The 14,476-nt window shown below is 42.8% G+C and overlaps 1 protein-coding gene across 1 annotated transcript in view; it reads left to right on the top strand.

Annotated features, from left to right (window-relative positions):
- The window catches only part of COL18A1 (collagen type XVIII alpha 1 chain), a 782,170-nt gene that overhangs the window by 49,837 nt on the left and 717,857 nt on the right, over window positions 1–14,476 (top strand). The window contains exon 2 of the mRNA XM_030210084.1: window positions 10,270–10,814. Coding sequence (XP_030065944.1) covers window positions 10,270–10,814 — 545 coding nt within the window. The remainder of the gene's footprint in view (window positions 1–10,269; window positions 10,815–14,476) is intronic.

The following is a 14,476-nucleotide window of genomic DNA, read 5'->3' on the forward strand; positions in this document are numbered from 1 at the left end:
CCAGTCTGCCCATCCTCAGTAACCACTAACTCTTCCTTTCCTGTCCCATGCTTGCTTAAATTCTGACATGGTCCTAAGCTCCACAGCCTCCACCGGGAGACCATTCCATGCTTCCACCACCCTTTCGGTGAAAGAGTATTTTTTTAGATTCCTCCTCAGTCTATTTTCTCTTAACTTGATCTTATGCCCCCTCATTCCAGAATTTTCCTTCATTTGAAAAAAGCTTGCCTCCTGTATATTGACACCACTGAGGTATTTAAAAGTATGTATCATATCCCCTCTCTCTCGCTTCTCGTCCAGCGTAGATATGTTGAGGTTCCTAAGCCTGTCCCTATTTGTTTGATCTAAAACTCAAATAGAGCAATATGAAGGATAATGTATAGTACTATCGAATCCCACAATCAAGTCCTTCCCACTTTCAATAACGTGTTAAGAGTGTTGAAGTCTTAATTGAAATTGGAGGAAAAGCCTCACGTAGCGTGAAGTAACTCCTTAATTCACAGTATCTACTGTCATATATCAAAGGAGTACTTACTTGCATCATGGCATAAAAACCTCCAATCAATTAGAATGTGCACTTTATTATGTAAATATTCTCAATCCATTTTAAGTCTCGCTTGATTATTCAAACTCTGTGGGATTTAACTTTTGAAGTTCTACAGCCCGATTCCTTTCTACGGCCAACTGTGGCCAGAGTTTTGGGTCCTGCTTCAGGGTCCGTGGTCGCGGCTGTCTACAACAGATATAAAAATCAGAGCTGGATACCTAATCTTCACACTTCTTGCTCACGTTTTCTATATACAGATCTTAGCTAAACCTCACTTCTTAGCGGTAAACTTTCCTGCTTCTAGTCCCGGTGTTACCGGTTAACATGGCACTGCTTCTTATATGGTGATGACAGACGCCTTTTGTCTGCGACCACCAATGAATGGTCTCACTTCAGTCGATGGAGCTCCACCCTACAGGATCTTAATCCCTTTTTTAAAAATTATTAGAAAAAATGGTGCCATACAATTTTTACGTTCAGCCCTCCTGGGTGTACTGTATTTAGTCTGTGGATCCATTTTTGTTCTTGTTGGAGGAGCACAAGTTTTATGTACCCTCCCTTTATATTAAATTTCACTTGTTGTAGAACCACACATTTAAGATCTTCAAAGTCATGATTCTCTTTAATGCAATGTGCTGCCAGTGGTGCGGTGGTCTTTTGAATGTATATATTACTCTTGTGCTCTGTTAAACGGGTAACCAATTTTCTTGACGTTTGTCCTATATAAAGCTTATTACAAGGGCAGATCATACAGTATATCACAAAATCTGAAATACAGGTTGTCCTTGATCTTAGAATAAATTTCTTGCCCGATTGAGGGTCTGTCAACTCCCGTGTATCTAGCATTATGTTGCACTTTCTACAAGAACCGCATTTGCTGTGTCCAATTTCTATACCTTCATAGGCACCTGGTATAAGAGGCTTGGGGAGGCTAAGCCTTCCCAGCCTCAGGATCAGGTCAGCTGTAGTTTCATGCGACGACGCCGACACTGACGCCAGCTATCAGCCCAGTTCCGCCCGCCTGGGGCTCTCCGCTCGGCCCGGATCATGATCATCTGTTTCGGACCGACGCGACCACAACACCCGACAGACACACCATCCCATTCAGCCAGCCCAGTTGAGTTCCAGCCGCCGGGGGCTCGCCGCTCGGGCTCTGCTCTCACACCGGCATGCCGCGCGGTCCTGCTGTGCCTCTCTGCAGTGCTTCTTCTTTCTTCACCGCCCTCGCCCTCAGGCAGCCAGTCAGCCTTCGCTACGAGCGCTTGCTCCCGTCCCGTCATTCATCATGTACTCCTGTTCTCCATAGGCGGGAGGGGTGGGGCCATACGTAGGGAAGGCTGGTTATTGGTTAAGAAGAAAAAAAGAGAGTGTCTCATGTTCCCTTCCACTTCTTTCCAGAAATTGGCACGTAGGGGCAGCGCACGTATGTTGGAGTTCAGGAGACACTGAGGTGTATGTGCTGACTGACTCTGAAGCAGGTTTTAAAACAACAAGTAAACAAGTAAAGTCAAAATAAAAATAAATATTTTGTTTCAGGTAGATCTCTTTTGTTTAAAACATAACTAAATGGGCTATAAGCCAAGCTCCTAATGCTTTTGGTTTTTTCTATATTGTTTGTGATGATGTCGATGATGACTTAGACTGTCATCTATTAGGCTTAGGCAGAAAGGTGCTGACTGACTTTGAAGGTTGTTGCAGCACCCCCCCCCCCCCCCCCCCCCAGGAGCGCGTGTGTTGTCAGACAATTCTGGATGTAAGCCCTGCCCCTAACCCTACCCTGACCCCGCCTCTAACCCCTGACCCCGCCCCTAGCCCCACCCCCTTTAGCCTCCCCAAACAGTTGGGCCACCGACCGCCTATGTATACCTTTCTCTAGCTTTTGAGGTCTTAGAGTTGCTGGGGCCACTTTTAGGTCTCTACCTCTACTGTAAGTTGGTCTCACTCGAATACTTGCAAATGCTGGAAGTGTTTAAATGATGTGCTAATGCCGTTTGATCGCTGCAGCCACTTTTAAGGCCATTGTTGAATATCTTAAGACACAAGTGATTACCTCATCTTCCTCCTTGTCAATTGTTTCCCTTTGTAATAATAGGTAATCTCTGTTATTGTATTTTGCCCTTCTATAGGCTTTCTGGACTATGGATCTGGGATACCCTCTCTGTCTTAATCTGTTGATTAAAATTAGTGATTTTTGTTTGAAATCATCCTCTTCTGAGCAGATCCTTCTCATTTGTAAAAGTTGGGAGAAGGGTAGGCTCGTGCATTTTTGAAAAGTGTTCCTGTCTATTTCCTTCCGGAACACGCTCGTCTCGAGTCTGCCTTCTTTTTTATAACTAGGACATCTAAGAATGAGATCCTATGTTGACTGCACTGCATTGTGAATTTCAGTGTGGGATGAGTTATTCAAATAAGTGATGAATGTCTATATAGTTTTTCTTCTTCAAATCTCTCCACAAATAAGTTGGCTACTGATGGTGCCATGGCAATGCCCATGGCTATACCCGATCTCTGTCTAAAAAGTCTTCCTTCAAATTGAAAGAAATTTTCTTTCATGGCCAACATGGCTAGAGACATGATAAAGGCTGTTGGAACTTGCTGCTCTTCTCTTTTATCTAAGGATGTCTAGAGCTTCTGTTTGAGGTATTATTGTGTATAAACTGACGATATCCATTGTGACGAGCCACCAATCTGAGTTCATTCCTTCTATATTGTTCAGATGGTTTAGGAAATCTGTAGTATCTTTAATATAAGATTTACCCTTCTGTACCCTGGGTTGAAGGAACATGTCAACTTAAATAGAAAGGGGTTCCAGTAAGGACCCCCTGCTTGAAACTATGGGACGTCCAGGGGGGTTAATAAGTAATTTATGTATTTTCAGAAGAGTGTAAAAAATGGGTATGTGGGGTTGTTTTTTGTTCAAAAAATAAACTTCTTTTTGTGTCAAAAGACTTCTAGCGTATTCCTTACCAGTAGTCAAAAAAATTGCTTTCTGTAAATCTTCCGTAGGATCCAGTTGTAATTCTTCATAATCAAGTGGGTTCAACAATTGTCTCCAAATATACCTCTCATAATCGGCTCTTTCCTGTACAACAACTGATCCTCCTTTGTCTGCTCTTCTGATGACGATCTGGTGATTATTCCTTAAGGTTTCAATTTCCTGTTTTTCTGCCCTTGAACAGTTATCAAACTGTCTCTGTTTCATCTACTCAATCTGGGTAAGTTCCTTATTCACAAGTTGTTTAAAGATCATCAGGGCTGGATCGGGGGGGTTGGTGGTATCCATTTAGACTTCAGTTTTACCAGAGAGGTATCTTGCCTTCCTTCTGTGAAATCACTAAAAAATGTTTTAATGTGCAAAATTCTCATGAATTTCTCCAAATCAATCCTACTTTGGAATAAATCAAAATTTACTGTTGGCACAAACGTCAAACCTTTGGCCAATAAATCATGTTCAGTAGGGGATAAGGAACATGTGGATAGGTTTATTACTACTAAATCACTTATTGCTGTGACCATGAATATGGTCGTTCTGTCCTGTCCAGACCATAATTTCGATCTTGTCTTGGTCCTCGTCTCTATTCTTCCTCTCCCTCTGGTTCTGCCTCTTGATCCTCTGCCTCCTTCTAAAAAATTGGAACTTCTGGCTGAACCTGAAGAATCAGTATCACTCGAGCCGCCTCCTTCGAATGCTGGTTTTGCAGTTGTTGTTCCCTATTAAGCCATATATAAATTGATTTGTTTTATGACAGAGACCACTTACAAATTTTGTAGCCACTGTCTTGACTGACTCCATCCTGTTTATATCTTTATTTCCTTATTTCTAAGGCAACACAGAAGAAGAGGGATTTTGATTAGGGTATTGCAACTGATGGTCTCTTTCCTACAGTATAGAGAGAATCCACAAACAGTGGAGAACTCAAAAGATCCCACGAGGCGTGAAGCAAAAAATAAAAAAGGTGGGAGAATAAGCCAGGCTATCCAAAGTTAGGAACCAAATTTTTAGAAAAACAAAGTTTATTAATCTTTAAACAAATAATGATAAAACAATAATACATTAAAATTGACTCGACACAACGTACCGTCTTCGCGCCTTTTTGGCTATTTAAATTGGTATGCAGCCACACACTTTTCTTTATCATTTTCTCTGGAACTACCGCTACAGACGGTACATTTAGCAGAACGGTCTTTTTTAAGACCATTTTTAAGATCTTATTGCAGATCTTCTGTATCTTTTATCTACACCTCGAGATTATTTGGATTTGTCATATTAATCTCAATTTGACAATTAAGACTCCTGATGTAGGCCTTTCGGCCGAAACACAACGTTGTGTCGAGTCAATTTTAATGTATTATTGTTTTATCATTATTTGTTTAAAGATTAATAAACTTTGTTTTTCTAAAAATTTGGTTCCTAACTTTGGATAGCCTGGCTTATTCTCCCACCTTTTTTATTTTTTTCTCTTTCCTACAGTATCCATGCAAATGTTTGGTCATATATAAACTTGTTTCTTATATTTTCTTTGAACCTTCACAGTTGACTTTTGTTTTGTGAAAAATAATCCAGGAGGTTCTCTTTCCCAAACTGACAATGGAAACTCTTTTTGCTTTTTCTTGTTAAGTTTGTGTAGGTAAGTTTTCCTATGGATTTGATATTTCTGTGCACCATTATTGTGGACTTGAATAGATAAAATGATGGAGTGGGTGCCCTTTCTTCAAATATTTATTTCTTTTTTCTTCACTTCTTAGTGAGCAACTTCACCTTCTCGTATGTAATATACATGCATTTTAAAAGTTGGTTTCCTTAAACGTCTTTTGGAAATTGATTAACAACAAAATAAAATGTTTCTGGGTCTCCAGCATACAACTTACAACATAAGAACTTTTGCACTCATTGGCTAATTGGAATGATTTTATTTTGATTTTTTTTGTAATGGTCCTTTGCAATTTAGGTTGAGGGCTGAAATTTCAGAACTTGCTATACCACTTGGACTAACAAGTAGTGCTAAGCGGTTTACAGACTAAAAATTAAATAGAGAAAAGAACTCCATTAATCATAGGATAGGACAGAAAGTTGATCTACATTCTAAAACTAACATGAAATGACATCTAACCCAGGCCTTGACAAATGTTCATTAAATCTAGGAGCCAGCCCAAAATCTTAGGAGCCAGCATCTAACACCTTTCTCACTTCTCCTTTCCCACCCAAAATTGTCCCCAGTGAAATTTGGGGGAAAGGGGGGTTGGAATCCTCTCCCAGATTAACAATAGCTCCTTTAGAACTTGGCATTTCCCCCCCCCCCCCCCCCCCCCCCTATTTTGTGCCTGTGGGCAAAGACACTTTAGTAAATCAGTTCATTAAGGTGCCTCTGCTAATCAACTGCAAAGTGAAGTCTCCCTTCCCAAAGCATGCTGTCAGCTGTCACCCTCTATATAGGTGAAGCAAAGAGGCAATTTCCTCTGTTTCACCTATCACCATAGCCTGGGTCCCCATCAGTTTCTCCCTCATACCCTCTTCACACAGTCTGTCCGCCTCTCTCTCATACCCCTCAACAGCCTTCACCCCGTCTGTCTCATTCCCCTCCCCAATGCACAGCCTTCACCCAGACTGTCTGTCTTTCTCTCTCATAGGGCGCTCTTCCCCCTCCCAGCCTTCACACAGTCTGTGTGTGTCTCTCACTCTCTAATACCTCCCCCCACAGCTTTCACTCAGGTTCTCTCTCTCTCTCTCTCTCTCTCTCTCACTCATACCCCCCCCCCCCCCCCCCATATCTGTCTTTCTCTTGCTCCTCTCCAACCTTGCCCCAGTCTCTTGGACCTGTATATACATGAGCTCTTCAAAGCAGGAAGTTGGGGAAGTCTCGCAGTTGCAAGTGTGGAGGAGTGGCCTAGTGGTTAGAGCACCGGTCTTGACTTCCATAGTTGGCCGGTTCAAATCCCACTGCTGCTTCTTGTGATCTTGGGCAAGTCACTTAACCCTCCATTGCCTCAGGTACAAGTTTAGATTGTGAGCCCTCCTGGGACAGAGAAATATCCAGTGCACCTAAATGTAACTCACATTGAGCTACTACTGAAAAGGTTGTGAGCAAAATCCAAATAAATAAATAAAAATGAAAAAATACAAGCCCTGCAAGACTTCCTGAAACGCCTGCACTGCATGACTCAAGTATATGCAGAGCCTGATCGCAGTGCAGGGCCAAGAGAAGCAGTTTGAGACAGCACTGAGGAAGGAAAAAAAATATCCAAGGTATGAAATCCCGGGCGCGAGGATGAAATTTCTAGGAGATCTAGCAGCTGGGATTTGTCGAGCCCTGATCTAAACTAAGAATAATCACTTTCAGTATCTACTGGTTTATAAAGACTTTGTTCTTTTCCTTGATCTTGAAAATTCATAGAGGAGGGAGGCAATTACTCCAACTTTAAATACAGTTGCTCTTTAATCTTTTTCTGTAATGAAACAGCTAGCTACTTTACTGATATTGTACTGTGTATCAGACCAGTCCTCCCTCCTATAATGCAGCTGAAGTTCAGTGGAGTAGTTTATTACTCAGTTACAGCATGAAAAGTTCTAGGGGTGTGCATTTATTAGCACACTTTCGATTTGTTTGGGCATATAAAATATTTTTGCACGCACAAATTGCTTGTACACCCATGTACCTATGAATTAATATGTATACAGTTGATTTGTTTATTACTTGTTTAAAAACGCTTTAGTTGACCTCAAGCCTGACCAAACCCATCCTGTGCTTGTTCTCTTAGGCTTCTGTGGCTGGCATAATGATGGTTGTCCAGGGCTTTCCATGTCTGAGAGAGTGGAATTGACATTTCAGCCATCATGCTGTGGTTTTCTTCAGGGTGTGCTTTCAGATCTGCAGATTGTCTTTGTATAGTAAGTTCTCAAACCTGATAACTGGGGTTTGAGGTGGATGGTTACATTGTAACAGTTTTATTCCGGAATGCAGGAAAATTCACTGGTACAATTTAAACTGAGGAAGGCAGTTGGTTACAAATTTGATTTTTAAACTGAGGAAGGCATGGTTAGGAGGGGGGAGATTTAGTATGACCAGTGCTTTTTTTGTAGAAAAAAAGGTGCCGGTACTCATTATGGGCGGGGTCACCACATATGGCTCCACCCCTATGATAGCCACACCCACATTAACCACACCCCCTATACCAGCCATGGCGCATATAAACAGACATCATTGAAAATATTATAGTACTATAGGAGAAAAAAATAACGTGATTTTTTTTCATGATAAATAATCTCTGTAAGCTCTTACAGCTCCAGTATACCCAGTGCAAAATAAGACAGCCAATGTAAATTCTCAAATTGGACATATTACAAACACTAAAATGAAGATAAAATGATTTTTTTCTACCTTTGTTGTCTGGTGACTGTTTTTCTTTCCATATTGGTCCCAGTCTGTGATTCTGCTTTCCTTTGTTTTCGCTTAACTCTTCTGTGCCATTTGTCATTTTTGTCTCCTTTTTCTTTGCTTTCTTCAATATTTTTCAGGCTCTCTCTCTGTCCAGATTTAATTCATTCTTACTATCCATTCTTTAATTTCCTTCATCTACCTGTGGCTTTTCATCTTTTCCTCACCCTTGTTCTCCCCATGCCCCTTCCTCTTATTCTCCAGTCTTTCTCTAGTCCCCTTTTCCATCCAGCAGCTCTGCTTTCTCTCCCCATCCTTCCAGTGTCTCCCCTATTTCTTTCTGCATTCTTCCATCCAGCGTCTTCCCTCTTTCTCTCCCCATCCTTCCGTTTTCCCTCTCTCTCTCCCCATCCTTCCATCTGTTTTTCCCCCTCTCTCTCCCCATCCTTCCATCTGTTTTTCCCCCTCTCTCTCCCCATCCTTCCATCTGTTTTCCCTCTCTCTCCCCATCCTTCCATCTGTTTTTCCCCCTCTCTCTCCCCATCCTTCCATCTGTTTTTCCCCCTCTCTCTCCCCATCCTGCCATCTGTTTTCCCTCTCTCTCCCCATCCTTCCATCTGTTTTTCCCTCTCTCCCCAATCCTTCCATCTGTGTTTTCCCTCTCTCTCCCCATCCTTCCATCTGTTTTTCCCTCTCTCTCCCCATCCTTCCATCTGTTTTTCCCCTCTCTCCCCATCCTTCCATCTGTTTTTCCCCTCTCTCCCCATCCTTCCATCTGTTTTTCCCTCTCTCTCCCCATCCTTCCATCTGTTTTTCCCCTCTCTCCCCATCCTTCCATCTGTTTTTCCCCTCTCTCCCCATCCTTCCATCTGTTTTTCCCCTCTCTCCCCAATCCTTCCATCTGTTTTTCCCTCTCTCCCCATCCTTCCGTTGGTTTCCCTCTCTCTCCCCAATCCTTCCCTCTGTGGGTTTCCCTCTCTCCCCAATCCTTCCCTCTGTTGGTTTCCCTCTTTCCCTCTTTCCCTCTCTCCCCAATCCTTCCCTCTGTTGGTTTCCCTCTTTCCCTCTCTCCCCAATCCTTCCCTCTGTTGTTTTCCCTCTTTCTCTCTCTCCCCAATCCTTCCCTCTGTTGGTTTCCCTCTTTCCCTCTCTCCCCAATCCTTCCCTCTGTTGGTTTCCCTCTTTCTCTCTCTCCCCAATCCTTCCCTCTGTTGTTTTCCCTCTTTCTCTCTCTCCCCAATCCTTCCCTCTGTTGGTTTCCCTCTTTCTCTCTCTCCCCAATCTTTCCCTCTGTTGTTTTCCCTCTTTCTCTCTCTCCCCAATCCTTCCCTCTGTTGGTTTCCCTCTTTCTCTCTCTCCCCAATCCTTCCCTCTGTTGGTTTCCCTCTTTCACTCTCTCCCCAATCCTTCCCTCTGTTGTTTTCCCTCTTTCTCTCTCTCCCCAATCCTTCCCTCTGTTGTTTTCCCTCTTTCCCTCTCTCCCCAATCCTTCCCTCTGTTGGTTTCCCTCTTTCTCTCTCTCCCCAATCCTTCCCTCTGTTGTTTTCCCTCTTTCTCTCTCTCCCCAATCCTTCCCTCTGTTGTTTCCCTCTTTCCCTCTCTCCCCAATCCTTCCCTCTGTTGTTTTCCCTCTTTCTCTCTCTCCCCAATCCTTCCCTCTGTTGTTTTCCCTCTCTCCCCAATCCTTCCCTCTGTTGTTTTCCCTCTTTCCCTCTCTCCCCAATCCTTCCCTCTTGTTGGTTTCCCTCTTTCTCTCCCCATTCGTCCCCCCCCCCCCCCCCCCCCGCGACACTCCGGGCGAGTCCTGCACTTAGTTTTTTTTTTTTAAGACTCAGAACGTGCGAATGATGCAGCTGGCAGCGATTGAAAGAGGCTGTCTGGGCTGGCATCTGCGTCGGAGCTTCCCTCACCCTCTGCGAGTCCCGCGAAACAGGAAGTTGTAACAACGAAGGTGAACTTTTCCACCTCAATTTTCTGCCAAATTCTTCTTCCTTCCAGAGTTTAAATTGTACCAATGAATTGTCCTGTCTTCTAGAATAAAAGAAACTGCTCCAGTGTAACCATTCATCTCAAACCCCAGCAATCAGGTTTGAGAATCTACTATATAAAGACAAACTGCAGACCTGACAGCACACCCTGAAGAAAGCCACAGCACAATAGCTAAAGAGTTGGTTCCACTTACTAGGATGCAGTAAGACCCAGGCAGCTCCAACAACCATCCTATGCAGTTTCCAGAATAACATACATATTATTTTGGCCATGCACATCCCTGAAATCGTCAAATAGTCCACTGATGCAGTTTGCTGAATCTGCAGGGTCATTAACATGTCTTTCTCCCCTCTTTTCCAGCTAATTCGAATGCAGATGTTGGCCTCTTACAGCTGATTGGAGATCCACCACCAGACCAAATTACAAAAATCTTTGGTCCTGACAACAGTCCTGGATATGTCTTTGGACCTGATGCTAACACGGGGCAGGTGGCACGATACCATCTACCAAGCCCTTTTTTCAGAGACTTCTCACTGCTCTTCCATGTGCAGCCCACTACCAATAATTCAGGCATGCTCTTTGCTATCACAGATGCATCACAGTCCATTGTGTACATTGGTGTAAAGCTTTCTGAAGCCAAGAGTGGAAAACAGCAGATAATCTTTTACTATACAGAACCAGGCTCTCAAGTCTCTTATGCAGCAGCAACTTTTAATGTGCCGTCACTGGTGAATCGCTGGACGCGCTTTGCAATTGGTGTAGAGGATGAGGAGGTGGTGCTGTACATGGACTGTGAAGAGTTCGATAGGGTGCGCTTTGAACGTTCACCTGATGAGATGGAACTGGAAGATGGTTCTGGGCTTTTTGTTGCCCAGGCTGGAGGTGCTGACCCAGATAAATACCAGGTACATGTTTCACATCTAGAAATACTTTTTACAGTTAGTTAATGTGAAATATATAATTGTATGGTTCTGTGTAATATGCAAAGAAATAATAAGTTAAAACATGTAAATGGCCTTAAAGTGATTAAGTGGGTGCAGTAGGGAAAAAGTATCTTCTTCCACTGAGACTTTCTTTACAGCGCCACCTCTTCCCACTCTTTCTGGATGCTTGCTTTATATTTAATTAGCCATTGAGCCCGTAAAAACGGGCTGGTATTGGGGTTTTCCTTCCCCCCCATCCCTCCTCCCCCCCCCATCCCCGGAGTTGCCGCCATCCCTCCACCCGGCCCGGGCCTTCTCTCCGCTACTAAACTTACACATCCATTCGCCGGAACGCAGCACGCACATCAGCTGAGCTGCCGTCGGCCCTTCCTTCTCTGCCTGTGTCCTGCCCTCCTGTGACGTAACGTCAGCGAGGGCGGGACACAGGCAGGGAAGGAAGGCCGACGGCAGCTCAGCTGATGTGCGTGCTGTGTTCCGGAGAATGGTTGTGTAAGTTTAGTAGCGGAGAGAGGGGGGGGGGGGGAACGGTAGTGGCGACCTCGGGCGGGCGGGGGGGGGGAAGCGGTATCAACCTCGGTGGTGCAGTTTCCCTCTCTGTCCCGCCCTCGTCATCACGTATTGACGCGGGGGCGGGACAGAGAGGGAAGTCTCTACTGCGCATTTGCGAGTGAGTCGGTCACTCGCCATTTATATGTTTGATTCTCTTCACCAGGTTGTGCCCTCTCTCCTTCTTACTCTAAACTGGATTATGCACTCTACAATTTGGGAAATGCTACAGTAATGACAGTATTAGAGAATCAGGGGTGGGTTGTATAGTACAAGCAGAAAGCTGCAGTAATCCTGTGGCTTAGACATTAAAGAAGCTAATGATTGGTGTAAGGAATGAATGGAGAAGGAATGATGGGGACAGTGTTTTATTTTTTAAATTTAACTTGTCAGGTTAAACTCAATATTGATGAGGTTGAGTTTTCCTCATTTTATCTGTAGTCAATTCGGTGTTATGTCTATCCATTAATTCCTTTTATATGTGCAAATTATCAAGATTTCCCTTTGTAGATGTTTACCAGTATTACAGTATAGAAGCAGTTAAATAGAATTCCCATTCTTCCACTTTGAAGTCCGAGGTGGTAATTGCAGACTGAACAATGTCTTTTCCTCTTAAGAAGAATGAACATTATTAATACATATATTATGATGTTTGTCAATACTTTCATATAGTTACCTTGAAATATCAGGACCAAAGTTCATTATAAAGGCACAAAAAAGTTGCCAGATATTTTTTTCCTGCTGTTGCTGTTCCCTTCCCCTTTTCACTGCCTTCATACCATTTTCTCTTTGCATATCAACTTACTCACCCATTTATGACATTAAATTATCTCTCGCACTTTGATCATGCTTCCCTCATCCATAAGTGGACTATATTTTTCTATACAGAAGCTGGTGGAACATTACTCGTTTAGGCCCTTCCCCAGATACTGTTTGTCTCATTTTTTGCTTAAAATGCAGTCATTTTGTTCATTTCTACATATATTATAACCAAAAGTCACAACATTATTTTATTTGCACCTTTGCCATTCCTTGTTAAGAGTAGACTTCCTGGTCATTAATAAGGCACGCCTACTAAATTACCTATGATATCTATTCAGTTTAAACATTTGTTTACTTACAGCATCAAAAATGACTAATATTTCTATATTTAAGAGAGTGGTGTGGTAGCCGTGTTAATCCACTTTTAAAGGTAATAAATAGAAATAAATCAAAATATTAAAAAGAAAATAAGATGATACCTTTATTGGACTAACTTAATACATCTTTTGATTAGCTTTCAAACATAACACTTTTTCAGACTGGAAATAAGTAAATGTTGACAAATATCAGAATATGTAAGTGAAACACAAAAGCATTACTATTACTACTAATCATTTCTATAGCGCTACTAGACATATGCAGCACTGTACATATTATATGCAGGTACTTTCTCTGTCCCTAGAGGGCTCACAATCTACGTTTTTGTACCTGGGGAAATGGAGGGTTAAGTGACTTCCTCAGGGTCACAAGGAGCTGCAGTGGGAATCGAACCCAGGTTGCCAGGATCAAAGCCTACTCCAGGATGATGAATTACAGTGCTGGCCTTCCAACAGCCACTTAATTTGAAACAGAAATTAGTAAAAAGCACTCCCAATACAAGCTCCAAAAGAAGAGAATGGCACATGTCCTTCAATATGCCTAGCTGCAAACTGTGCCAACAAAACTCACAGGAGCCTGCAATCACTCACATGGGAAAAACATCTATATATATAAAAGGCACTTTGAAGCCTCAAGCCGGAAACTTGAGGCGCCCGAGATATCTGGTTTGGCCTGCAGGCTCCAGTCACTGTAGCTCCGCCCTCGCATCAAAACGCGATGACGTTGAGGGCGGGGCGGCCCTCGCAACCACGTCACTGAGGGACGAAGGGACGAAGAGGAGAGGTGTGCAACTCGGAACGGAGGCACGGGGGGGGGGGGTGTCTGCAACTCGGGAGGGAGGGAGGACGGGGGGGGGGGGGGATTACCCTGCTAGCGCCCGTTTCATTTTTGCCAGAAACGGGCATTTCTTACTAGTTAAGCATAAAGGAATCCTTTACATGCTGATCATCAAATGTAGTATATATCATTCAATGCAAAAAGTGTGAAGAAGGGTGCTATATTGGAGAAACAATCCAGATGCTAAAGACGAGGCTCAATTTACATAAATACATTTCAGTGCCAACCAAGATGCCACCTCTGTGGGACAGCACTTCACAAAACCAGAACACTGTATCCATGATATTATGGTAAGAATACTAAAAGGAAATTTTAAGACAATCCAGGAACGTAAGACCTTTGAAGTCAAAATGATGAAATATTTTGACACCCACCAGACAAGACTCAACAGAGATCTGGGTTTCATAGCCCATTATAAACCATAAAATTTGACTGTTTTGTCACCCTCTTATCTGCCATCCATCTCTCCCTGACTCTCATCCACCCAGTTCTACCTGTTTCTCACCTAATCTACCCCTCCCTCTTCCTGTAAGACTGTCATTGGAATGCTTTTTTGTTTCACTTATATATTCTGATATTTGTCAACATTTGCTTATTTCCAATCTGAAGAAGGGTTACCTTTGAAAGCTAATCCAAAGATGTATTAAGTTAGTCCAATAAAAAAGGTATAATCTTATTTTCTTTTCTCTGTTTTGATTTATTTCTATTTATTATATTTAAGATCAATTGGTGATTACATCGAACAAAAGATATGCCACATTGGGTGAGACCAAAGGGTCATTGAGCTCAGCATCCTGCCTTCATGAGTGGTCTGTCCTGGTACAAATAGCTGGCAGGATCGATAATCGGTGTCCTTCCCATCTCTTATAATGAATTATAGGCTTGGTGTCCAAGAACTTCTCTGAATCCTGTTTAAACCTAGTTATGCTAATTGACATAACCACATCCTATGGCAACAAAATTCCACTGCTTAATTGTATATTGAGTGAAAAATGCTTTTGTCTGACTTGTTTTAAATTTGCTACTAGATCTTTTCTTGGGATCCAAAATAACATTTACAAAGGATGAAAGTGGAAGGGTAATGCATTTGATGTAGTAAC

Source organism: Microcaecilia unicolor, chromosome 7 (assembly GCF_901765095.1).
Source record: "Microcaecilia unicolor chromosome 7, aMicUni1.1, whole genome shotgun sequence".
Taxonomy (NCBI): Eukaryota; Metazoa; Chordata; class Amphibia; order Gymnophiona; family Siphonopidae; genus Microcaecilia; species Microcaecilia unicolor.